Source organism: Moschus berezovskii, chromosome 20 (assembly GCF_049115385.1).
Source record: "Moschus berezovskii isolate FMDL1 chromosome 20, NW_MosBer_1.0, whole genome shotgun sequence".
NCBI lineage: Eukaryota > Metazoa > Chordata > Mammalia > Artiodactyla > Moschidae > Moschus > Moschus berezovskii.
Genome location: NC_142479.1, coordinates 47,222,826 through 47,248,570, shown reverse-complemented (window position 1 = coordinate 47,248,570; position 25,745 = coordinate 47,222,826). Strand labels below are relative to the sequence as shown.

The 25,745-nt window shown below is 52.1% G+C and overlaps 1 protein-coding gene across 1 annotated transcript; it reads left to right on the top strand.

Annotated features, from left to right (window-relative positions):
* The first annotated feature begins 1,571 nt into the window (after positions 1-1,571).
* USP22 (ubiquitin specific peptidase 22) lies at positions 1,572-21,085 on the top strand. The gene is made up of 13 exons (XM_055407505.2): positions 1,572-1,878; positions 10,051-10,183; positions 12,008-12,121; positions 12,639-12,740; positions 13,108-13,277; positions 14,370-14,517; positions 14,975-15,080; positions 15,173-15,331; positions 15,986-16,112; positions 16,879-16,970; positions 17,667-17,729; positions 18,212-18,361; positions 18,679-21,085. Exons 1-13 carry the CDS (start codon positions 1,741-1,743, stop codon positions 18,719-18,721), a joined length of 1,545 nt encoding a protein of 514 aa, XP_055263480.1. The 5' UTR covers positions 1,572-1,740; the 3' UTR covers positions 18,722-21,085.
* The last annotated feature ends 4,660 nt before the right edge of the window (positions 21,086-25,745 follow it).

Here is a 25,745-nt window from a genome sequence, read left to right as displayed (position 1 = left end):
AAGGCTGATCGCCGAAGAATCGATGCTTTTGAACTGTGGTGCTGGAGAAGACTCTTGAGAGTCCCTTATACTGCAAGGAGATCCAACCAGTCCATTCTAGAGGAGATCAATCCTGGATGTTCATTGGAGGGACTGATGCTAAAGCTGAAACTGCAATACTTTGGCCACCTCATGCGACGAGTTGACTCACTGGAAAAGACTCTGATGCTGGGAAAGGTTGGGGGCGGGAAGAGAAGGGGACGACAGAGAATGAGATGGCTGGATGGCATCACTGACTCTGTGGACATGAGTTTGAGTGTACTCCGGGAGTTGGTGATGGATAGGGAGGCCTGGCGTGCTGTGATTCATGGGGTCGCGGAGAGTCGGACACGACTGAGCAACTGAACTGACTGACTGACTGAAAGCTGTTCTGATTACAGGGCATTTGAAATCATTACTTACAATTCAAGTAGAGAGCACAGAAATTCTCCCATGTTTGGATGACCAAATTCATGACCTGAATTTTAAGGGCACATTCTTAAAACTGAGTCATATTTGTAAGAACAATACTGGAATACTCATCACACGTTACATTAATAGAGATGAATCACACAGAATTTGTAATTCTTAAAATTTCAGAGTTCACTTGTTTTATATTGACACTCCTTTAACATATCTGTACTGTGCCTTCACTCGTGTTTTAGTCTGAGAATGACTGCATTAGATTCTATTAAAGTTTTTTTGGGTTAATTAGCTAATTAAACATTTTATTTTTGAAGACCTGCATATAACCGGTGGGCACTGCTCGATACAGACTTTAATAAAACAGAAAAATAATTACCATCATGGAGTTTTCGTGCTACTGAGGAAAATAGTTAATTTTTTAAAAAAGTGAATAAGTTCTTTGGGTAAGGAGATGAAGGATTGGGATAAGGGGTAAGTCGTAATGTCCAATAGGCTGTAAGGAAGGCCTCGCCGAGCATGCGGCGGGCAGGTGGCCCATGCCGCCGGGCCCCGAGCTCCAGCTGCCAGACGGCATCTTTTATTTCTGTCTTTTCTCTCGGGATGCGGGGCTCATTTGACCGGCCCCGAGAAACCCGCACCTGCCCTCACGGACCTCCCGTACCAGCGGGGCCGGCCCGCAGGTGGACAGGATCGCTCGGAGGTCGCAGGACTCGCGCTCCCCGGGCTACGAACGTGCTGCCCGGCGGGATGGCGACGCGTAGGCCGAACCGGACCGAGTCCGCGAGTGTGTGATGCTCTGCTTCCTACCCGGAAGCCCTGGCTATGTGGCTCTCCAGTCCGAACTCATCGGATCCGACTCAGCAGACCGCTACCGGGCCCCGCCCAGCAACCGCGCTACCCCGCCCGCCAGTCCCTGCGGCAGCCCAGCCTGAGCAAACCAGCCGCGTCTCGCCTCCGCCCGCGCCCCTCCTCGGAGGGCGGGAAGTCACCAATTCCCGTCAGAAGTCTCCTCCGCCACCAATGGCGAGGGGACGGGGCGGGGCCTCCTCAGCCCCACCCCTCCGGGCCAGCCCGTGGGGGAGGGGCGCGCCTAGCGCACGCGCGCCGGCCGCGATGACGTAGCACCGCCCCGGCCTCGGCGACCTGCAAGCTCCTCGCGGGCGGTGCCCGCCACTCAGTCGCGCTGCTCCGCTTTGTCCCGGGCCTGTCCGTCAGCCGGGCCGCCTGCAGCCTCGCGCCGCGCTGGCGTCGTCCTCGTCCTCGCCGGCGCCCCGGCCCGAGCCGGACGGCGAGGCTATGGACGCGGAGCTCGTGGTGACGCCGCCGGGCTGCGCGCACCTGGGCAGCTTCAAGGTGGACAACTGGAAGCAGAACCTGCGCGCCATCTACCAGTGCTTCGTGTGGAGCGGCTCTGCAGAGGCCCGCAAGCGCAAGGTGCGCCCCGGCGGCGCGGCTCCGGGGCGGGGGTCGCGCCTCCGCCGTCCCCTCCCCCACCGCCTGCGCCCGGCGGGGGCGGGGTGGGCGCGGGCGGGCGTCGTGGGCGGTCTTTCCCGGGGCTGCCGGGTGGGAGGGGGAGGGTCTCAGACGTCGCCGCGCGGGGCGTGTCCTGGGGGACCCTCCGGCGGGGGCGGGGCGGGGCGGGGCGGGGCGGCAGCCGCGAAGGGTGCGGCCTGTGCCGCCCACGCTGTGCTAATTCTCCGCGGTCCTGGCGGGTATTTGGGGGTAGCTGGGCGGGGGGCGGGCGGTCGGGCGGGGTCCTCGGGACGCGAGTACAGCCGCCTCGCGCCTGGGGTTTGCAGAGATGCGCGCCGCTCATTTCAGCTCTGGGCGCAGAGTCCACAAGGACGCCCTCCCCCCATCTCAGCGCCGGGATCAGAGTCCACAAGGACGCCCGTCCCCCCCCCTATTTCAACGCCGGAAGCCCTCGGGACGCAGGGTCCACAAGACACCCAACCCCACCATTTCAGCGCGGGGATCAGAGTCCACAAGGACGCCCGCCCCCTCCCCCATTTCAACGCCGGGCGCCCTCGGGACGCAGGGTCCACAAAACACCTAACCCCACCATTTCAGCGCGGGGATCAGTCCACAAGGACGCCCCCCCCCCCCATTTCAACGCCGGGCGCCCTCGGGACGCAGGGTCCACAAGACACCCAACCCCGCCATTTCAGCGCGGGACGCCTCCCCGGCCCAGATCAGCGGGGATTCCCGCCCCTCCACTTAAGCGTGGGCTAGAGTCCGCAAGGACGCCCACCCCACATTTCAGCGCGGGGCGCCTCCCCGGCCCAGATCAGCAGGGACCCCCGCTCTTCCAGTTTAGCGCGGGGCTCCCCGGGCCCAGGTCCTCAGGGACGTTCCAGGATGCGGCCCCTCCCTCCAGGTGTGCTTGATCGCAGATGCGCGTCGCTCTTGGCATGAGGGGATTTGCAGGTCACCTGTCGCTGCGCCGGAGCGGTGTAAAGGGGGCCTGTCTGACAGCACGGGGGGCCGAGGTGCTTCCTATCTGACGCGGGCGCCTCCCCGAGGGAGCTGTATACTCTGTGTCCTCCTTTGGGCTTGTTAGCTATTTGGAAGTTAGAAAATGGCGGTATTCCCTCCTCCTACCTGAAGAAAGTATGTTGTTTCGTGTCTGGCGATTTTTGCAGTTCGCAGCCCTCGGCAGGCGCTGTTAGGCAATGTCCACCTTGAATAGCATTTTTTATGGTAAAACTAACATCTGCTGAGCACGTAGGAAATGTTAAGCACCAGTTTTCTTTCATCAGTGTGGGTGTTGGGAAGAACTGGCTCTTTTAAGATGAACTGAAATCGGAGATAAAACAGGCTTCTACTAGGATGGAGTGAGGTTCTTGCTTATGGAGTTGTGTGCCCTTAAAATAAATCACTTGGTTGATTCTGTTCTAAAGGTGGTAATCTTGTTACTTACTATTCCATGTTGTTGGTTAAGATGTGTAATTTTTTAATACCGCTTCAAGGAGTCAAGTTTAACCCCTCGTTAACTTTGCCGAATTTCCTGAGAAAAGATTCACTTTTGTTGTTGTTTTTGTTATATGTGATTTGGGTTAATCTTCTAATGTTAATTGCTTAGTTTGAAAATTGTTGACACACGTCTGTATTACTCGCTAGTGAGAACTTGAGTTGCAGAGAGACAAGAAGTAAGGTATTACCCTCTTTCAGAACTGGGGTCTGTCGTGCTGCTGTGCGTTATGGTCATATCCCGGCAGTGAATCCTTGTGTCCTCCATCCATTATTTCCTGAATGTTGGGGACTCCGTGCTCTTCTAGAATCCTGGTGGCCCAGCCAAGAAGGAGTTTGGTTTGAGAAACAGTAATGTACGTTTGGTAATTTGCAGGGGTTTCTCAGAAGAGGTGCAGGCATAGTAGTTTGGTTTTAACACTAGAAAGTTGCCTGTAAAATACTTCAATCTAAGTTAAACTTCATTGAAGTTGCTCAGAGAAGCTACAGTGAAGTCTCAGCTCTAATGTAACTGCAGGAGTTCAAACCCTTCTTTAAGCAGAGGTGGGTTATGACTTCTGTATCCAAACTCTGCTTCTTCTCTTGGTGGGCACGATCAGATTTAAGAATTGAGGACTCAGTGCTGCTGTGCTTTTCTGTCATGGTTCTTGCCACTTGAGGGATTGTATGTGAAGACGGAAACCAACAATGAGGACAGAAGGAATTTTCAGTTCCCTGGTGGTTATGAGTTAACCCAGTCTGTATTATATTTAAATATATAGACGTTTGGGGAGGGGGGGACAGGTAATGTTTTTTAAGCAATCATTTCTCTCTTTTTGAACTGTTTCTGTGATTCTGAAGTTTTCCAGCAACTTGTCCTCAAAAAACAACCCTTTTTGTAGTCATAAGTGTTTTTACTGAAATATTTCACCACGGGTGAGGAAGCATCAGCACTCTTGGGCCGTTTCTGACTCTGGTGTAGTTTGGACAGTAATCTGGATGGAGGATGACAAACCACTTTTGAAGTCTTCTCAATACAACATTTGGTGACAGCATTCCTAATCCTTTGGGTTGGAAGTCTCTGAGGTTTTTTGAGGAAAGGGGCTGGGGACATTGTCTTTTTGTCTCTGGGTAGTCAATATTTTAGAAGCATGGTTCAAGCCTTTGGTTGTGGTGTGAAAAGGGAGGCATTTCAGATGGAAAATGGTCTTATTTATCTTGAGTCAGTGTTACTTTACAGTGTATTTTAGGAAAAGGTTTACTCTAGGGTTCTTACTGGTCACTTTTTTTAAACAGTGTTCCTTCAATTCTAGAGTCTGATATCTGAATGAATCTCTTACGTTTGAACTTTTTAGTAGAAATCATCTTTGGAGAGTAACAGTTCTGCTATCACTGGCTTAGACAAAATACCTGGAGCATCTGGTAGATAGATGGTAGACTTAGCTGTTAAATGTCCAGAGTTACTGACTGCAGTGACTAGTCTTTTGACCAGGCACTTAGATGATGGTGAGAATGCTGCAGACAGCTGTCTCCCATCTCTTCAGTTTTGTTTTTTAGTTCATCTTTTGGATATGTCCATTCTTTTAGGTATAGGGTTTTCTTTTTCAGAACTTCTTGCTTAGAGGAATTAACTTCTGCTTTATTTATTGATGAATTAGTTCTTTCAGGTTATTACACCTGAGCATTGCAGCACTCACAGGAAGCAGGAGACAGATGGTTCCAAGTAAAAGATCTAAAATGAAAACATTGTTCCTTTTGAGTTAATGTAGATTAACCTGGTGTTGTGAAAAATAGAGAACCTTTGGGTATGGTAACATCTGGCAAGGCTAATTCACTGTTAAAACCACTTGCCCCCGTGGATACAATCCACAGCTTTATTTCTGATTTTCCTGGTTTCCACTTTTGCTCATTTGTGTGTGTGTGTTTAGTTCTATGAAGGTTAATAACAGTAGTTTTAGGTTCAGATTTTAGATTTACAGAAAAGTTACCAGAAATAATACAGACGGAGAAGGAAATGGCAACTCCAGTATTCTTGCCTGGGAAATCCCATGGACAGAGGAGCCTGGTGGGCCCCATTCCAGGGGGTTACAGAGTTGGACACGACTTAGCAACTAAATAACAGCAATGACAATGGAAGATCTAGACATTATATGAGAACAAAAAGTTGTAAGGAATTGGGAGTTGGGGCTGAAACAGAAATCTTATTGTTTACAGATATGATTATCTATTTAGAAAAACCAAAATAAACTGTAGGTGAATATTTTATAAAAAAAAGATAATATAGAGAGGTCCTGTATCAATCCCTAGCATCTCACTGATGGTGAAGTTTTTACATTTCTGTGGTACGTTTTGTTATAACTAAGGTGCAAGCTTGATATATCATTATTAACTAAAGATCATACTTTATTCAGATCTGATTAGTTTTTCTCTCATCCTGTCTCAGGAGATATTTAGTCCATGTCTCCTCAGGCTCCTCTGTTGCCTCTGCCACCCAGCTTGTGGGATCTTAGTTCCCTGACTAGGGATTGAACCTGCACCCCCTGCAATGGAGTCCTAATCACTGGGAGTCCTAATCACCAGGGAAGTTCTTTAGTTTTTCCTCTCCCCTATTTTCCGTGATTTGCCTTTTGTTTGTTTTTAATGACCGCAGTGGTTTTGAGGAGTATTGGAGTATTAATCAGGTATTTTGTAGGATGTCTCTCAATCTGGATTTGTCTGATGTGTTTCTCATGATTCACAGCTGTGGTTCCAGGTTTGGGGGGAATCCTGAGCTCTGTTTGTGAAGGTCTGCGCTTTGTGCGGCAGGTGCAGGGTCAGAGCGCTCCCCGCCTCCAGCCCATCCTCCCTGGGTGCTGTCCCAGTGTGGCTTCTGTGTCTCCGTCTAGCTCCAGGCTTCGCCAGGATCATTCCTGGGTCTGGATTTGCTGGCTGTAGGCTTAAGTTTCATGTTTTGTTCTATTTCCTGTAAGTTGGCAGCCAACTCAGAGGCTCCATCAGACCTGAGTTTGGTCCCCTGGCAAGATCTGGAGCGGTGCTGTGTCTTTGCTGAAGGTCCTGCTGTCTTGAGCACCCATACTTAAAGGGGCAGGTGTCCAACAGATATTGAGAAGTGAGGTACAAATAAGGGAACTTGGTTTCTAGGGACTGAGCTGACCTGCCTCATCTTAACCTTAGCAGCTCCTGCGGCAGTGGGCCTGTCAGTCACTTTCATCACCTGTTCGAGGTTCTAGGGAATGAAATGGGACGGGCAGCTTATATGAGGTTCTAGGAGAATCTGATGGCTCCCAGGAGGCACTTGTAATTGACAGTGGGGAAGGTGATCGAAATGTGAATTAGGACTGAGTGAGGTGGTCAGTACTGAGGTGGGGGGGGTGGTTGTTTGCCTGAGTCTTGCTTCTGCCCAGGTGTGTGACCTTTGACCTTGTATGGTCCCACATCTCTTGGGTTCACAGATTTCTCATTTATAATACTACTACTTTGTATTTACATAGCATTTTTCATCTTATAAAACATCTCTCATGGTATTACATTTTGATTTTGGAACTCAGGTTACACTTTTTAGGTGGCCTTGGCAGTTAAATCTCTTGACCTGTTCAAGGCTGCAGATTAAATGCCAAGTTTGGACCTTGAAATTAAGTCAGTCTGAAGTTTGTGATCCCACTAAATTATTTGGGCATGTTTTCCAGCACCACCAAGTAATTGTCCAGTCTGCACCAGCACCAACTGGGTGTCTCCCAAACCTGGCCCAGTCTGACTGTGCCCACTTGGAGTTAGTGTCTGATCCTGCAGGTTCCAGCGGACACCCTCACTTCAGTCTCCAGTCATAAGACTGCTCCCCTCCTGGAGCTCACAAAGCTCAGGGAAACATTTACTCAGTTTTACTTGTTTATTGTAAAGATTATTATGAAGAACACTGATGAGCAGCCAGATGAAGCGATACTTGAAGTGAGATCTGGGGGACCCAGAGCAGAAGAGCTTGTGTCCAAGTGGGTTTGGGGTGCATTCCCCAGCACAGTGATCCATTCATCTCCCCAGAAGTGCTCTGAACACCATTATTTAGGGGGTTTATGGAGGCTTTATTATGTAGTCAGGATTAACAGGCAGTGATCAAATCATTACACAGGTGTGGCTGATTAAATTATAGGCTGATTGGGGGGAAACTGGACATCAAAAATGAAAAGACAATGAGCAGAAGAGGTTCTCATTTAGTGGTGTAGCAATTCTGTATTGGTAACAAAGAAGCAGCAATTGATTGTCTTATAGTAGCCAGGTAGCCTACCCTGTGCTAATGAATGAATCATTGTAAAATGTTGATGGCCCACAGCCTTGCAGTTCTGTTCAGAAAGTGGTATTAGAAACATTGTTACATTTATGTAACACCATGAAGACTGTGCAGTGTGTGTGTTGGTATAATTTCAGAGTGGACTTGGGTATTTTTTGTTGTTGTTGGGTGTATAATCCATTCCTTTTGTTACTCATTTTTATGCTCAAATCTGGCCAGAATTTCCTCAGGGAATTCCCAAAGCAGCTCCCATTCCTTCTCAGGCCCATCAGCGTCAGCTGGAGTCAGTGGCTTGTAAGAGGTGCGGTTTGTGTTTGTTTTTATTTGCGGAGCACCAATTAATCCAAGAGTTGTTTACTCTAGGATATGTGGCAAATCCTTGGTGTTTACGGAAAGTGTATTTGTGCTTGGGACTGCCTGCCAGTGGAGACCTAGTTGTAAAATCTGAATCAGGGCCTTAAAATGAGTCCTGAGCATGGGCTTTTTGTGTGTGAAAAAGACTTAGTCAAATTGTGTGTGTGTGTTTGTTACCTCAGGCTTTCTTTCCCTGATCTTGATAGTTTCAGGATGTGACCAGTTTGTTACTAGTTGTAGCCCATCTGCCTGTGTTTAATTCTTGTGGTTCCCTTTTTGTGTTGCTAACATTCTTGATGCCTTTTTTCTTTCAGCAGATTTTTCTTTTGGGAGGTGCTGCAAAAGAACAGGTGATGCAGATTTAGATTTAAAATTCAGGGCTTAAATTTTTATGTTTTTAAAACTCTTATATGTTTAAAGGGGAAATAATGTGTTAAAATTATGTACTTAACCTGATATGTTTATATTTTAAAAGTCATGCTGGTCTTGAGTTTTTTCTTGAATTATATAAATAGAATTGGATTTTTTGTTTATTAAGGTCATAGAAGAGTTTTTGTTTTTTGTTTTTAAAATAAAACCATGGTTATGTATTTAATGTATCTAGAAGGCAATGACAAGCCACTCCAGTACTCTTGCCTAGAAAATCCCGTGGATGGAGCAGCCTGGTAGGCTGCAGTCTGTGGGGTCGCTAAGGGTCGGACACGACTGAGCGACTTCACTTTTACTTTTCACTTTCACACATTGGAGAAGGAAATGGCAACCCACTCCAGTGTTCTTCCCTGGAGAATCCCAGGGACAGGGGAGCCTGGTGGGCTTCCGTCTGTGGGGTCACACAGAGTCAGACACGACTGAAGTGACTTAGCAGCAGCAGCAGCAGAGTGATACTAAAGCTGAAACTCCAATACTTTGGCCACCTCATGCAACGAACTGACTCACTGGAAAAGAGTCTGATGCTGGAAAAGGTTGGGGGCGGGAGGAAACGGGGACGACAGAGAATGAGATGGCTGGATGGCATCACTGACTCGATGGACATGAGTTTGAGTGAACTCTGGGAGTTGGTGATGGACAGGGAGGCCTGGCGTGCTGTGATTCATGGGGTTGCAAAGAGTCTGACACGACTGAGCGACTAAACTGAACTGAGAGAGATAAAAACAAGGAACACCTCTTAATCTTTTCTTTACATCTGTAGCCATAGGGGGCAGTAAACAGATTCCAGGAGTCTGTTCCTAACAATATTTATATAAAAGGAAAACTTCCAGGCTACTGGGATGCATTCATTGTTACACATCAGGTAACCACTATGTAACTTAAAACATCCCTTGTGTTACTGAGAACAATTAGAATTAGTTAATTCCTTAGATTGATCATTGGCAGAATAAATGGGTGATAAAATTACTGTTTCTTGTATTGCAACATTTTAGAAGTCTTTCCCATGAACCTCCTAGTCCTAAGGAATTGCCCTGGAGCAGGACTTCCTGCTGGGAGGGGAGAGATACTTGGGAGGTTTGGGTGGAAGAGAGTTGTTTACCATGGTGCTCATAATTGCTGAGGTTATAAAACTTTAGGTTTCCGTGGTCTAGTTCTCACCCACAAACCATTCTTTTTCTTGTTTCTGTGTATTACTTTGATTCATATCCATCTTGATTGATTATAGATTTGCTGTGGTCTTGGAACCTAGAATATCAAACTTGAACGGTGTGCTGGTTACGGGTGCCCTAGGGGTGGGGGGCCCTCGGATTCAGAAAGACCTTTTCAGCTCCTGAAGCTTCACACCCCTGGCTTCGTGGCTTCTGGTTGGTGGTTGAGGCTGGACTGAGTCCTCTTTTGAGGAGCCAGTCTGAGCTAAGTGACCTACATGCCTTTTGGGTTGATTGACAAGATTAAGGTAAAGATCTTTTAGGTGGGGAGACCTTGAGAGGAAACCCAGGCTTCCACTTCCTCCCGAACTCTGCCTGTCAGAATGACCTTGCTCCGGTGTCTCTGAGAACCCCGGGTTTCCATTTCTCCCTTCTGACTTTTAGGCGAAGTCGTGCGTCTGTCATGTGTGTGGCCTCCACCTGAACCGGCTGCACTCCTGCCTGCACTGTGTCTTCTTCGGCTGTTTCACGAAGAAGCACATTCACGAGCATGCCAAGTCCAAGAGGCACAACCTGGGTAAGACCCTCCTGATGCACACCTCCTGGGCGTTGGGGTCATCTTCCCAACCGGCCTTTGACTCTGACCTTCCACTCTCCCAGGAGTCTGCCCTTATCTGAAGTGCTTTGTGCTCTCCTTGGAACTCCTGTGGGGAGGGGAGAGAAACTGAGCCTGCAGGTGTTACTGTCCAGCTTGCCTGAGGTCACGTAGAGTTGTGTGACCCTAAAGGACAATTTTCTCTGAAGAGTGCATTTCCTGCAACGGAACATCGGAGACTTGTCTTTCCCTCTGAAAAGCATGGTTAGGTGTTAGATTAGGCAGAAATCTGCAAAGGCCTTCCATGCAGCTTTAGGTTATTGGTGTCATTATGGGGTTGAGGGTACTGGATGAGTTTAGTGCTGTGAGGGGTTTGCCTTGTTGTTTGTTCATGGAGGTGCTGGCATCAAGGTGGGGTTGCATGAAGCTGAGTTTTGCTCTAGTCTTTATTTTCTGACTCCTGTCACTAAGTTTTTCTCTCCTTGAGAATTGTGTTTTCTCTCAAATGATGATGAGGTGGTAAGGATCCCTGTAAGGAAGTCTGTTTCACAAGGTCCAGGCCACAGGCCCTTTCCTACAACACGGCTTCCTGTGATCCAGTCTTCCTGTGTAGAGATGACATCCGAACTCGGTCATTTCCAGAGGTCGTGCTTCATCTCTAGCTGAGAGCTTGAACCAGGCCGGGGGAGGGGTCAGCCCAGGACAAGGTGTCAACCGGCCTTTTCGGAAGGAGAGCCGATGACACTGATGGTGCTTCATAGGCCATGGGTGGGTGGCAGCCCAGTAGGGCCAGCAGTCAGCAGTGGGATCTCATCCGGAGGAACCAGAGAGAAGGGCTGATGGTCCTGGTGGGGGGTGGGATCCTCTGGTGTGTGGTAGAAGAACTTTGTGCTTCGTTCCATCTGACTCCCACACGAGACCATGTAGGGTCTCACATGTGGGCTGCGAGTGTCTGTGATTAGGAGGGCTGTGCAAAAGTGGGAGCACGTTTACACTTAAAAGACTGTCTGAAGAATCTTACTGAAACCCAGTGTCATCTACAAAAGTCACTTTAGAAATGTGGCATTTGTTCACGTTATCAGCCTGCTTGATAAACTCTGCCTCTACTTTTGCCAGAATGAGTCAGTTTTAGAAAGTTTGCTTTAAGAGACAAAAGCACAGAATAGGAGCAAGATCCTGCCCGTTGCTGTGTTAGAACGATGCGGTTTACGGAAGAGTGTGTGTGTGTATGTGTCTGCTTTAGGTGCTTCAGGTTTACATGTTTACAGGAGAGAGACAGTGTGTGTGTGTTCCAGGCTTACGTGTTTATGGAAGAGTGTGTGTGTGTGTGTCCCCTTCAGGTGCTCCAGGTTTACGTGTTTACGGGAAAGAGAGTGTGTGCGCGCACGTGCATGTGTGCGTGTTGGGAAGCCCTGGGCACGGGTCCAGGTTGTTTGCTTGGTGGCTGTGCTGCCTGCATCCTGGCACAGTGAGGGCTGCTGGGTGCCCGGGTCACAGAGCTCTGGTCCGGGAGTCTCTGTGGGTTGATAGGAATGCAAATTTCCCTTGTTTCAAAGGAAAGGCAGAGGGTCCTGGTACCAAGGGGTTGGGTCCTTTGTAAAGTTACAGACATGGCACCTCTTTCTCCTTCAGATTGCTCAACCCTTGAGGGAGCTTCCAGAGAGAATTCCCGTGCCTCACCTGCTTTGGATACACTGTCTGAAGCGGGGGCACAGCCTTTGGTAGTAGTGGGATTTTCTGGTTAGAGAAATGCATTACCTTTCGATTTCTAATTAAGTTTTGTTTCTTCTCTCCTTTGTCTTTCAGCCATCGAGCTCATGTACGGAGGTATCTACTGCTTTTTGTGTCAGGACTACATTTATGACAAAGACATAGAAATCATTGCCAAAGAGGAGCAGCGGAAAGCTTGGAAGATGCAAGGTTTGGTTTTCCGGAGCTCTGTGAGCCTGGTTGTGACTTACTCTGCTTGCCCTGCCCCTCGTCTGTCAGGGCACGAGGGGAGAGAAGTGGGAGGTTTCTTCTGTGGGGGAGGGGGGAGAGCCCCCATTACCTGCATGCTCCCTTCTGCAAGCTCTGGAGGGGCCTGGGGAGGCAGGTGCGGTGCCCACGGTTTCCTGGACCTGTGCTTTTGCCCGGGTCCCCACAGGCTTGCGACTGCCGCAAGGGGCTCAGCCCTGGTCCCTCTACTCAGGGATTAAGGCCAAGGAGATGCTGGTCTCAGGACCGCTGACACCACTCTGAACAGGTCCTGCTCTCTCCTCTGGGAACGTGGCTTACTCACAGCACATTCTCTGAAGGAACCTCCTTTAAGTGTCTGGGATGGGGTCTTAGAAGGACCCCACATTGCCCCATCTTTGAAACACAGCCTAATAAACTCTTGTTGCCACCACACTGGTTCATACACACAGTGTGGCTAACAGCATCCTCCACCGCTTAGGTGTCGGGGAGAAGTTTTCAACGTGGGAGCCAACCAAACGGGAGCTCGAGCTGCTGAAACACAACCCCAAGCGGCGGAAGATCACATCCAACTGCACTATCGGTGGGTGGGCGCGTGCCCAGTGGGGCCTCGGGTGTGCCCAGCAGGGTGGGGCTCTTCAGGAAGCGGGTGTGAGTGTGAGCAGTCTCTGTGGCCCTGCCAAGACTGCAGGGGACGGGGCGTGGCTGCCAACTTGTCAGGGAGACTTGTCTCTGACCTGTGCCCTTGTTACCCGAGGCCTTCTGGCAATTCTGCCAGAATGGTTGATGCTGAAGTTGGGGGCCGAATGCTGGGGATCAGCACTCCTCGGGGCCTTTTCCTTATTATAAGAGGAGCCCAAGGCTTGGAAAGAGGCTCCATTCTTCTCACATGAGCGGGACCGTGGGCTGGCAGGGTCCTGATGCCGGCTGACCCAGCTCTCCGCCGCCAGGTCTGCGCGGCCTCATCAACCTGGGGAACACATGCTTCATGAACTGCATCGTGCAGGCGCTCACGCACACGCCCCTGCTGCGCGACTTCTTCCTGTCGGACCGGCACCGCTGTGAGATGCAGAGCCCCAGCTCCTGCCTGGTCTGCGAGATGTCCTCCCTCTTCCAGGAGGTGCGGGGTGGGGTGGGGAGGAGGGGCCTTCTGTCACCTCACCTGCAGTGGGCAGCTCATACACGCCCCTGTTGTGAAACCACGTTCTTCCCAAGATGGTCAGCCAAGAGACTCGGCGTCATTCTCAGAGGCTCGCTGCTGCCATAGATGGGCTGTGAGCAGCGGACGCTGGCCCCCTTGCCTCCCCAGTCCCCATCCATCACCTGCTGCTTTGTCCACAGGGCGGTGGGTCTTGTTGCCAGCCTTGCTGACTGTGTCACCAGAGGTCCCTGTCCCTGATGGGCTCGCAAGCTGACCCTCCAGGCTCAGGACCCAACTGCAGGACAGGGTCCTGCTCCTCGGGTGCTGTAAGGTGTCTTCAGGCGTTGACCCCAGGCCTTTGATTGCATCTTCTCATTTCCCTGTTGCACCCCGGCTGCCTGGAGCCTGCCTGACTGCGGTGCTGGAGTTATCCACCATCTGGCCCTTTTCAGAAGTCTCCCGATCCCTGGCCTGGCCCATCCAGTCCCCATGTTCCTGCAGCCTGCCAGCAGTGGCTGGCGTTACAGGAGTGAACAAGCTGAGTGGTATCGTTGGGCTGGAACAGTCTGGTGGGGGTCTCATTCAGGCACTGTTGGTGGTCAGTTCATCTTGTCACGTTGCTTACTTTAGGCTCCAGTTTATGGGGGTACAATTTACACAGAGCAAAAGTCACCGTTTAGTGCATATGTGTGAGTGTGTGTTTAAAAGAAGTTTTTTATTCACATTTGACCAAAGTAAAAGCGTTAGTTGTTTCATTGTGTCCAACTTTTTGCGGACCCATGGACTGTAGCCCACCAGGCTCCTGTGCCAGTGGAATTCTCCAGGCGAGAGTGCTGGAGTGGGTTGCCATGCCCTCCTCTCTGTTTCGATGAAACTTTGCTGCGGTTCATCACTTGGACGTATTTCTAGAAAGCGGATGGTGGGAATGGAGAAAACTTACGTGCAGACTCCAAGTAAAAACCCAGTTTGCGTGAGGAGAGGAGACGACCGCCCTGGCCCGCTCGTTGTCGGGTGTGCACGTGGGGGTCTGTGTTGCTCCTGACGAGGCTGCCGCTCCTTCTCTCTGCACAGTTCTACTCGGGGCACCGGTCCCCCCACATCCCGTACAAGCTGCTGCACCTGGTGTGGACGCACGCCCGGCACCTGGCAGGCTATGAGCAGCAGGACGCACACGAGTTCCTCATCGCGGCCCTGGACGTCCTGCACCGACACTGCAAAGGTGGCGCTGCGGGGGTGGACCTTCCATGGGTGGGCTCTGCAGGGGTGCACCTTCCAGGGTGGGCTCTGCAGGGGTGGACCTTCTGTGGGTGGGCTCTGCAGGGGTGGACCTTCTATGGGTGGGCTCTATGGGGGTGGACCTTCCATGGGTGGGGCTGTGGGGGTGGACCTTCCAGGGTGGGCTCTGCAGGGGTGTGGGCTGCAAAAGTGAGGGCCCAGCAGGGGTGAATTCAGTGCTGCTCCTGGACTAGTTACTGGACATGAGATATGTTTAGTGTCCGACCCACGGCAGGCAGGTCTTCTTAGGGAGAAACAAGGGGAGGAAACGGAACATACGGCAGGTCCACCCAGGCTCTCCTGCTGCAGCCTGGCCTTGGGCACTGGCCTTGCCCCTAGGCTCAGCAGCTTGATGGCAAGCTGCCCTGGGGCCCAGGGTCACAGAGCCGTGGTCTCCCCAGGTGACGATAACGGGAAGAAGGCCAACAACCCCAACCACTGCAACTGCATCATAGACCAGATCTTCACAGGGGGGCTGCAGTCCGACGTCACCTGCCAGGTGTGCCAGTAAGTGCTCCCCCCGCCCAAGGGTTCTGGGGCCTTGTCGCTCTGCTGCCCACAGAGCCGGCCTTGCTCACACGTGCCCTGCTTGCTCCTAGTGGGGTTTCCACCACCATCGACCCCTTCTGGGACATCAGCCTGGACCTCCCTGGCTCTTCCACCCCCTTCTGGCCGCTGAGCCCTGGAAGCGAGAGCAGTGTGGTAAATGGGGAGAGCCACGTGTCAGGAACCACAACACTCACTGATTGCCTGCGGAGGTGAGGTGGCCGCGCCTCCTGGGCAGGGGGGCCCTCCTTGTGGCTGCCTGGGGAGTGTCCTGAGAAAGCCAGACCGCCCCGGGCCCCACGTTCCCACACAGGAGCTGAGGGGGCACATTCTAAGAATGTTGTATCAGTGGAATTGTACATCACGTGATCTCTCAGGGTTGACTTTTCCACTCACCCTAATTCTCTGGAGGCTCATCCAGGTTGCGTGTATCACCAGTTGCTTTCTTTTTTTTAATTGCTTAGTAGTATTCTGCAGTGTGCATGGATTAACCACTCATTTGTTGAAGGACATCTGCGTTGTTTCCAGGTTTTTCTTGGCCCTTAAAAATAAAGCCGCAGTTAGTAACCACTCACATACAGTTTTGTGTGAATGCTGGTTTTCACTTTTCAGGGAGTAGTTTGACTGCTGTGTCTTACAGTAGTTAGAAAATCATTACTTTAGGATGAGAATTCTTTATGATAGAGAAGAGGAAGAAGTAGCTTTTTTCTTTTTTCATTGTAACGTCATAAGCGTCCTTAATTGTGCATGTGTTTAGGAACAAAATGAACCCACTGAAAGTGATAAAAAACTTTTCTCTTTTTCGTCTCTTAGTGTTCTCTTTTTTTTTTTTTAAACTAAAAGTGCACGTTTTTGACGTGTTGCAGATTTACCAGACCAGAGCACTTAGGAAGCAGTGCCAAGATCAAATGCAGCGGTTGCCATAGCTACCAGGAGTCCACCAAGCAGCTCACCATGAAAAAGCTGCCCATTGTGGCCTGCTTCCACCTCAAAGTGAGTTCCCTGAGCACGTCCCGGGCCTGAGGTGGGTGTGCAGTGCCCACCTTGCCTCTGGAGCACATAGGCCAGTGCCTCCTGTAAGTGACTGTTCTGTCTGTTGTCGGGAGGTTTGCTGTGAATCAAAAAGGAGTTACTTTGTAACTGAAACAGGACAAGTTACTCTGGGTAGGGGTGGTTAGGGGTTTACTCCTCCTCCCCTCCAAATCCTTCCATCCTCACACCAAGTTTTCTGATTTACTTAAAAGCAAAGACACTTTGCACTAAGGTCTAATCCTGGGGTCAGCATGCCTTCTGTGAAGGGCTAGTAACAAGCGTGAGTCCTGTGTGATGAGCTAAGAAAGACTACGCGGCAGAGCTGCTGTGTTTGCTCTTCTTGAGCATTTTTTAATGATCTCTGTTGCTTATTCTTCTGTTTTGTGACCCTTTAAAGGTGTAAGACAACCCAGAACCCCAGCCCTGCCTTGCTAGTGGTCCAGTGTCCCGTTTTGTGGGGAAGAGTCCTGTCTGGCAGGGGGCACAGGGCTTGGGGTGTGTGCTTTGTTTTTCCTGCCAGACTCTATGTCATGTCCACATCTGCCGTCAGGCCCATTGTTTCAGGGGTGGTGGGCTAAGCCCCATGGAGTTTGTCGTCCTGTGGATTCTGAGCTCTGGCTCTGGGCAGAGCAGGGCACTTAAGAAAACACAGGAAGGCATGTTAGAAGCCCTGGAGACACAGTGGGAGGAGCCCTAATCCGTCTTCCCCATTCCTCCGTTTCTGCAGCGGTTCGAACACTCAGCCAAACTCCGGCGTAAGATCACCACCTATGTGTCCTTCCCCCTGGAGCTGGACATGACCCCTTTCATGGCCTCCAGGTTTGTTCTCTGTCCATGGTTGGGCGGGTGTGGTGCCAGGTGCCTGATGAGGCCCCAATGAGCCCTGATGTCATGGAGCCCCTGACCCCTCACTGTTCTGACACATCTCCATGTGAGGGAGGCTGGCCCCCAGCTAGCTGTTGTAGAACTGACTCAGGCATGGGCTGTCTGCCCTTCGGCAGCATTTCAGCTACAGGCACTGGGGTTAGATACAAATCAGCAGGGTGGTTCTGCAGCTGCAGCTGTCATTTGTTTTGTCTTCAAGTCTTTGTTTCCTGGACCACTTAAAATTTACTTTCACAGAACGCCAGGATACTTACTAGTGTATCAGACGAGGGCTGCTGTGGTGGACGACTGCGGGGGGTATCGAAGCAGCAGAGACCTGAGCCCATGTAGGCCGGGCCCAGGAGGGTCCAGTGGGGCTGACCCCGTGGCCAGGAGTGGAGTGGGGAGACAGGTTGGGTTGGGGGAACTGTGGGTCCTGGCTGACTCCAGCTCTGTGCCTTGGTGTGGATGGTCCACTTGGCCAGTCTGGGCCTCGGTTTTCTCACTGTAAGTCGGAGGCCGTCTCTGCCTGAGGCAGAGTTTTAGGGAGAACCAAATGCGTGGAAGCCACATAGTCGTGACTCGCAAGTCCCTGGTGAGGGTGATCAGTTAACGTTTTGATCGAGGCTGAGTGTGCCGCTGTCCTTGCAGCAAAGAGAGCAGGATGAATGGGCAGTACCAGCAGCCGACAGACAGTCTCAACAATGACAACAAGTGAGTGGCTCCACCTGGCGGGTGGGCCAGCGTCTTGAGCAAGAGTGGGCCCTGGGCCTTAGGGAGGCCCCACCTGCATTGCCTGGGAGACTGTGTGTGTGTGTGTGTGGCTGACCACGTGTGTGCGTGGCTGGCCATGGGGAGGGGGTGGCCAGGCTGTGTGTCTTCTAGTCACTGGCTGGCTTCCTGTGGTGCTGCAACCACTCCTCTGTCAGGGCAGGGCCTCCCCACACCTGCATCTCAGCTTGCCCCCTTTTGCAGGAGCCTGACCTTCCTGGCACCTTGACTAGGCCCTGTTCTCCTTTCCCGTCCTTCCTACTGGTGGCCGAGGGGAGGCTGCAGCCGCTCCAGTGTCTCCCAGGCGGCCTGTCCCCTTCCCCTTCCCCATCAGCGTTCATTCTTGGGCTGCTGCCTCTGGGGACTGTGGTCCTGGGTGGTGACAGGGTTGAGTGATCTCTGTGTCCCTGCTGCCATCCCATCAGGTACTCGTTGTTTGCGGTGGTCAACCACCAGGGGACCCTGGAGAGTGGCCACTACACCAGCTTCATCCGACAGCACAAGGACCAGTGGTTCAAATGTGATGACGCCATCATCACCAAGGCCAGCATCGCGGACGTGCTGGACAGTGAGGGGTGCGTCCCGCAGGTCCAAAGGCCCCTGACCACAGCTCCCCCTGTGCCCATCTGGGAGGCTTCTGCCCCAGATGATCTGCTGTGACACTGACAGCATTTGGGCTTGGAGTTCCAGGCAGCGGGGCAGCCTTGAGATTCTGTGGTGGCCCTGAGAGGGTTGGGTGGGTGGAACCCGGGGCAGGCGTCCTTCAGAGAGGGACTCTCACCCAAGGGAAGGCGGTCTCAAGTTGGGGCATGGGCTGGGGGCCTCGGCTGTGTGGTGACAGGTGCCCCACAGCCGCCCCGGGTGGGAGGTGAACTTGCCTTCTCCTCCACAGGTACTTGCTGTTCTACCACAAGCAGTTCCTGGAGTACGAGTAGCCCCGCGGGGGCCCCCGCACGCCAGGAGGTGGGCCCAGGGGTTGGGGGCAAAGGAGACAGTGCCCGCATGTCTCCATGCCTCTTGGAGTGCCAGTGGCTCCAGGCTGGGGGCTCAGAGCGGGCCGAGAGATGCGGGCCTTGCAATCTCTTTCTTGGTGAATTTGGGGTCTTGAGTGTGCGCAGTGTGGATCCAGGGCCCGGAGCCTGTGGAGCTGACAGCCCTGCGCAGCCTCCAGCTTGTCTGTCCTGCAGACGCCAGTGTTGTCCTGCATGCAGAAGGACCTTCCCGTTTTCTAGAAATAGGAGTTTTCTTATTCTCCCTTTTTCTCTCTTTTCCATGATCGTGAATTTCATGAATGCAGTGATAGAAATGTGAACGAATTACCGAGTTCAGACTGAACCTTAGATCGTTTTCCCTTGATTCTGGAGAGTGGGTCTTGCTTCTTCACTGGTGCTGCTTTTGTTGCCCCCACCCCTCATTCCCAGGGACCTCCATGTCCGTGCCAGAGCCGCGGGTGAGGAGCGGGCTGGGCAGGGTACGGTCTCCTTCTTTAAGTAACTCAAGTGTGTCTGGTGGTTTCACTGTTTCTCTCCTGTGTTTCCTTCCTGGCCACCTGGCCCATGAGCTCTCCCAGTCGCTGCTGGGCAGTGGACGTGTTGAATGGCGTGGGGGGCCTTGCAGGGTTGGGGGGTGTTGCTGCGTTCTCCGCTGGGGGTCTCTGCTTTCTGTTCTGCTTGTTTCTGTTGCAGCACGAAAGACAGCCGGGACCGAGCCGGTGGGACGGGCTGAAGGAGCAGATGCACCCGTCTGTCCACACCCTGACTTAGATTGTCCATTCTGAGAGTCCAACCTGGAGACGGGGACGAGCCTATCTGCCCTGAACTGTGAGGGCTGCTTCCTTCCTGGAGAGGAGCACATCCCCGTGCAGCTAGGTCTGCGGACTTTCCGCAGAGGGCCGGATGGTTGGTCCTCCCGGCTTGTGGGCCCTGTGGTCTCTGTCACAGCTGACAGAGAGATGTAGCTGTGTTCTGGAGGACTTTACAGGAGCGTGGAAATGTGACTATCACATGCTCTTCCCACGTCACAGGGTGTTAACTTTTTTCACTCTGTAAAGGTGTGTGCGTAGTTCTCAGCCAGTGGGCAGTGGACTGGGTCCAGCTCATCAACTGCTTAGGTCCAGGAGCAGCGGCGTTGCTGTGCGGGGTGGAAGGTGCTGGCTGGGGTTCCTAGGCTGGGTCATGATACCCGGTAGATACGGCCCAAGTGCCTGCCAGGGTCACTCAGTTGTGTTTCTGTATTTCAGGAACACAAGTTGTTAAGCTTATTTTGAAACAGCCTGAGCATCATCAGACATGCAGGTGGGCACCCGTTCTCAGAAACCACCCTGCATGGCCCGTGCACCCTGCCTGCTCTGAGGGCCCTGGGCAGAGGCCTTGTGGGCTGGGCCCTGGGCTGGAGGTGACTGTGGAGCTCTGGGCCCGGGGCCTCCACGTTAAGTGGGGACAGAGTGGATATTTTGGCTTTGGGTTTCTGTTGGGTCACTCTGTCCCTCCCTGCACCCCTTCTGGGCCCTGCACTTATGTCCATAGCTCCTGGATGGGGAGACAGTGAAGCCAGGTTTCTCTTTTCTAAATGTTGTTTTGAATTTTTATATCCGGATTAATGCTCTTTACTCCCTCTGGCCTGGTGTTCTGAGCACTTAGCTCTGTCTGCTGACGAGATCGCCCCCTGACTGTTAGAGCCACGTGGGGTGGAGGCGGGGTGGGCATTACGCTTCGGCTGTGCCAAGGTCCTGCTGTGATGTCAGGAACAGAGGCTGCGTTTGGGAGTCCTTTCTCTCAGCTCCCGATGCAGCTGCTGGAAACAGTTTCCTGTTTCTCACAACCACTCGCGTCGACGTCTGGGCCACGGAGGACTCCTGGGCGACCCCTCCCCCCGCAATCATGTATCGAAGTGACTGTGTGTCTGAGACATCGGCTGCTGTGTCGACACGTCATGGGGAGGTGGTGGCTCGCGCTCTCTGGGGTGTCCTGAGTTGGAGAGTGGGGGCCTCCTGCCTGCACCAGAGCGCCTGGGACTCGCCCTTCTGCAATGTGGACACTCGTGCTGTCGTAGCTTGCTTGGTGTAGATGCTCCCATCGTATAAAATTGCCGTTCTTTTGACAGTTCAGGTAACTGATTTACTTTAACTTTGACAACAAAATCATAAGAACAAGATGCCAGTGATCGTGCTGTGGATTTTATCATGGGGATGTCTCCATGTCCCTTTCCTTGCCGTTCTGAGGGACTGTTAGGCTCTTCTCCTCCCTAATGGCTTGTAGTCTTTCCTGTGTCGTAATAAAAGCTACATTTTATTCTGAAAACTGGTGGTCTCCCCTTTATGGCACCCGAGGCCCGTCTGAGGCCCAAGGCCCTCCAGAGCCCCTTCATTTGCTCAGCCCAGACCTGCCTTGGGCCAGGAAGTCCATGTCATTTGCATCTCCTTCCTCATCCTGGCCATGATGGTGACTTGAGGAGCCTGGGGCTCAGGGCCATGTGGTCTGTCAGATTTTGAATTTAATGTCACCTGAAGGGCTCTAGATGCAGGAATCCTTGGACACTGAGCACAGGACCTGGGATGTGGGGAAGGCCACCCTGCTGTTGAGCTGGTGGCAGGTGTGAGTCATTGAGCAGAGAAGGTCCCCGGCCTGGTCAGTGCTGTTTGACTCTGCACTTGTCCTGAGCTGTGGCCCCACCAGCCCGTCCACCCTTCATTTCTGAAGCGTCCCTTTCAAGATGCCTGAGGTGCAGACTTCAGTTCTCTCACACGGAAATACCAGGAAGCACCAGCAAGTTCACGGGGCTCCAGAGTAGCCGTCCGTGCCATACCCCACAGTCTCTCCACGTTAACCAGGACCACTGCTGTATCCCTGCAGAAAGGTGCCCCCAACCTCTCCCAGAGTCTTAGACCTTCAATCTAGAGTTGTCCAGGCCGGGAATGAAGACCTGCAATGAGGTTGTTGGTATAAAGCTGTAGTGTTCCAGTCCTGCCTCAGCTTTCGCCCTCCGTTCCAGGACCTGTGCGCTCTGACCATGGTATGGTTAAAAGTGTTAAGTTGTCCTGGAAGTTGTGCCTTCAGCGGTTGGGCTCATGGAGTGTCATGACCTGGGTAGTGGACAGGCAGGGCAGGTGGAGCTGAGACCAGAAGAGGGGTCCATCCCACAAAGACAGACGCTGACCCTTGTGTAGTCGGCCGGCCAGCAGGTGGCCAGCTGCTGCTGTGATATGGGACGTGACCTCCAGGCTTCCAACTGGTTTGGGAGCTGGGCTGGGCAGGCATCCCGCAGGAGTGACTGGTGAGCTGGGCCCAGGGCCTGACATGGAGCCTGTTCCAGTATCCCTCTGCTACCCCATTTTGATGACCCCTTTGCGGGCCCTTGGATCAGTGGCCTGGGGGCAGTGAGCCATCAGCACCCACAACAGGCGGCTTCGTCCACCTGGTGAGCATCCTCTGTCAGGCTTCTTGGTGAGCACAGTCTGTTCCTGACTTGAGAGGTCTGTCCCCACCCACATCTTCTGTTGCTGGCCTTTTAATCCTGTTCCTTCTGAGTCTTTAACTGTCCAGCGAGCTGTTGGCGCTGCCCCAGGAGTCCACATAGGTCAGTGCTTGTGGCCGGTCTCGTTCCTGACAAGGTGGGTGACCAGATGTAGTACTCAGAGTTCTGCTTGGAGCGGACTTCCCTTTGTTGCTGTCCTTCGGGATGCCCTCGGGTCCCTGGTCACAGGGTGCATGTGGACGTTGGCGCCACCACACCCGCTGCCCGTGCCTGTCCACTGCTGCACACTCACACTCGTGTGTTCAGGGCGCTCGGGCCATGTGGTTGCTGTGTCCGTGTCAGGTGCTCGGCCCGGGCAGCGGCTCTTCCTGTGGAGGAGGCTGGACCCTCAAGGTGGGAAGAGGTCAGTGTGCTTGCAGCACCTGTGCTGGTGCCCTGGGTCCCTGCTGGACTCTCGATGTGTCCTAAGGCTCAGTGGTCATGCAGCACGCTCGTGCTCCTGCAGGTCCTGCTTTAACTGGGAGCCGTGTGCTGCTAGTGTAGACAGGTGGACTTAACATGCCCAAACGTGTCAGTAGGGCTGCCGTTCACACGGGAGGTGTGGGGGTGCGGCACCTTGTCTTCCTGCTTCAGACCATGGAATCCCTGGAAATGCCACCAAATGGGGGGGCCCATGAGTTTGGGGGTTTCTCATGCATTTATAATTTTTTAAATTCTTACTTGCTTTTTTATTGGAATATGGCTGATTTACAATGTCATGCTGGTTTCTGCTGTACAGCAGAGTGGATCAGTTACACATACACATAAACCCACTCTTTTTAGATTCTCTTTCCATGTAGGCCATTACAGAGTATTGAGTAGAGTTCCCTGTGCTTTACAGTAGGTCCTTACCAGTTGTCTAGGAGTGTGTATAAGTCAGTCCCAATCTCCTAGTTTATCCCTCTTCTTTGTTTTCTACATCTGTGACTCTTATTTCTGTTTTTGTAAATAAGTTCACTGGTACATCTTTTTAACATCGTGTTTTGTTTAGTTCACTATTACTAAATTAGCAACTAGTCGAAACCAGTCTGCAGAACGTTGTCAGCTTGGGGAGAGTGATGCTCTGTGCAGTATTGAGATGGTCCATGCGTCTGTGGACTCCAAGCAGAAGCAGGGTCAGTGTGGCCCTGAGGCTCCAGCAGGAGGGACACTGAGGGCTCCTGCTCTGAGGGTGTGGGGTGGCTAGCAGCTGAGATAGGACCCCACGGGAGGAAGCGCTGAGTGACATGGTGTGCATTGTTGAGGGAGGCAGGAAGGCGCACAGCAACTGGGGAGCCACTCCCACCTGAGAGTATGGCTGCAGGGTGGTCACAGCAACAACAACGCAACCAACTCAGCCAGTGACTCAGCGACTCGGCCCCTCACTGATGGCCGGGCAGAGAAAGGCTGGCCAGTTCCAGGCATGGAAACTTCGTATCTCGGTCTCTGGCATCCTACACAGATCTGGTGTTCAGTAAGAAAAGCACGGGACTCACAAAAGAGCAAATAAAAACAGCTTCCTGCCAAGAGACAGAGCAGCAGAGCCAGAGTCCGATGACCTGAATGTTGAAACTGTCAGGTGGAGATTCTGAGTCATTAGGGTTCATGTGTTTAAGGCCCTCGGAAACCGTGTGGAACAGATGGGCCCTCAATGGAGGTGGGGGGAGCTGCTTGGAAGGACCTTCTAGGAGACACGATCATGGTGACAAGAAGGACACCCTTGACAAACGTGACAGCACGTGACAAGGGTGTGTACTGGCCTCAGCCGGGGAGGAGGCACTGGGACCACCCAAAGAGAGGAATGGGGTAAAACCCCAAAGAATAGGGTACCTGCGATGTGGGGCAGTAACCAGCAGTTTGAAGGGATGACTATAATGAAAAACAAAAAAACTGCAGATACAAGCTTTCTCAGAGAACCCCAGGCAGGGTAAATAACAAACCTACCCACAGCAGAAAACTCCAGGACACATTTTCAAACTGCTAAAAAACAGAAGAATTTATAGGCACACATTGCAAAGAAACAAAAGTGGGAATTCTAGCAGCTGTCTCATCAGAAACGGAGCCAGAGAGAGTGGAGCAGTGTCTCTGAGATGCTCAAAGGAAGAAGCTGGCTTCCCAGAATCTGCCCAGAAATCTCAGAAATGAAAGACTTTCAAACTGAATAAATTCATCACCTGCGGACTTGCACAAGAAGTGCTGAAGGAAGCTCTTCAGACAGACCTGGGTCTGCGCACACAAAATGATTTCTAGACTTGAAGGTAAATATACACAGCGTCGTTTTTCTTCTTTTTAATCACTGGTAAGATGCTGAGTTTCTAAAGCAAAAATAATACTGATGGATCATGGGCTTCAAGACAGCGACAGGAAGATGGGGCAGCCAAATGAAGTGAGGCTGTTTATGGGTTAACTGACATCAAGTAAAGGTGTATGTTGCAAATAGCTCTTGCAAAAATGTAGAGAGGGGTAAGGATAGAGACCAGTGTTTAGAGAAAGTGCAGAGTGGTGATCACCAGGGCTGGAAGTGGGGAAAGGGGGAGATGCTGGCCAAAGGCATGAACTCTCAGGGGTGAGACTGACACGCTGTGACACTGTGTCACATGAGAGATCATCTCATGGGGTCAGGGGAGGATTGTGGTCGGGGGTCCAGGTGTTCCTGATGCTATGTCGAGTATATCCCAATGTATAAATGTGTCATGTGTCAACTTGCACAGTGTTACCTGTTGGTTACATCTCAGTAAAGGTGGTGAAGGGGGGCGGACAGTCTGAGCTGGAGCCCAGGCGGCTGACCCACTGCCTCATCCTGGCCAGCTGGGTATAGCCACAGTAAGTGGCCACAGTGGGTGAGTGCTGAGTAGTCGCTGCAGACTCTGTCATCCCTACCTTCTCAGAAGAGCTTGCTGAGCTCTGGGCTTGGGAGACAGGGTGGCCTCAAGGAGGCCAGTGGGGACTGGTATCCCGGGAACTGGGCTGGAACTGCAGCAAGCAGCAGGAATCAGATCCATCAGAACAGAAAACATGCATAAAATGGTACTTAAAGTTTCAGATTTTCTTTCCAGCAAGGAAACTCAGTCTTAAAAAGGCAGAGGGGAGAGGAGGCCAAAAAAAACCACATAAACTAACACAAAACATCAGTGGAAAAACTGACCAAAAGATTATTTTTGTCTGTGGAAAGCTATATAGTCAGGCATGCATTTCCCTGTGTTTTCAGCAGCTCCCACTTCCCCCCCACCCCGGCTTCGGAAGTCTCCCCTGGGGTTCAGAGAGCTGCAGAGGGAAGGTGAGTCTGCACACCTTTGGAACGAGCCTACCTTCATGTCATGAGCACATCAGTGCAGCTCAGAGCTGTGCCAGGACTCTGCCGGCATCCAGCAGGGCTGCCCAGAGACGCTGCACCAGGCCATCCTCATTGCCACAGGGGGCCCTCTGAACAGCAGGTCAGAGCTCTGCCTTCAGACAGCTGAAGCGGAG

Coding starts and splice junctions, on each gene's coding strand:
- USP22 (XM_055407505.2), top strand. CDS start 1,741: ATGGACGCGGAGCTCGTGGTGACGCCGCCGGGCTGCGCGCACCTGGGC. Junction 15,081..15,172: donor GTCACCTGCCAGGTGTGCCA/GTAAGTGCTCCC, acceptor GCTTGCTCCTAG/TGGGGTTTCCACCACCATCG. Junction 18,362..18,678: donor GACGTGCTGGACAGTGAGGG/GTGCGTCCCGCA, acceptor TCTCCTCCACAG/GTACTTGCTGTTCTACCACA.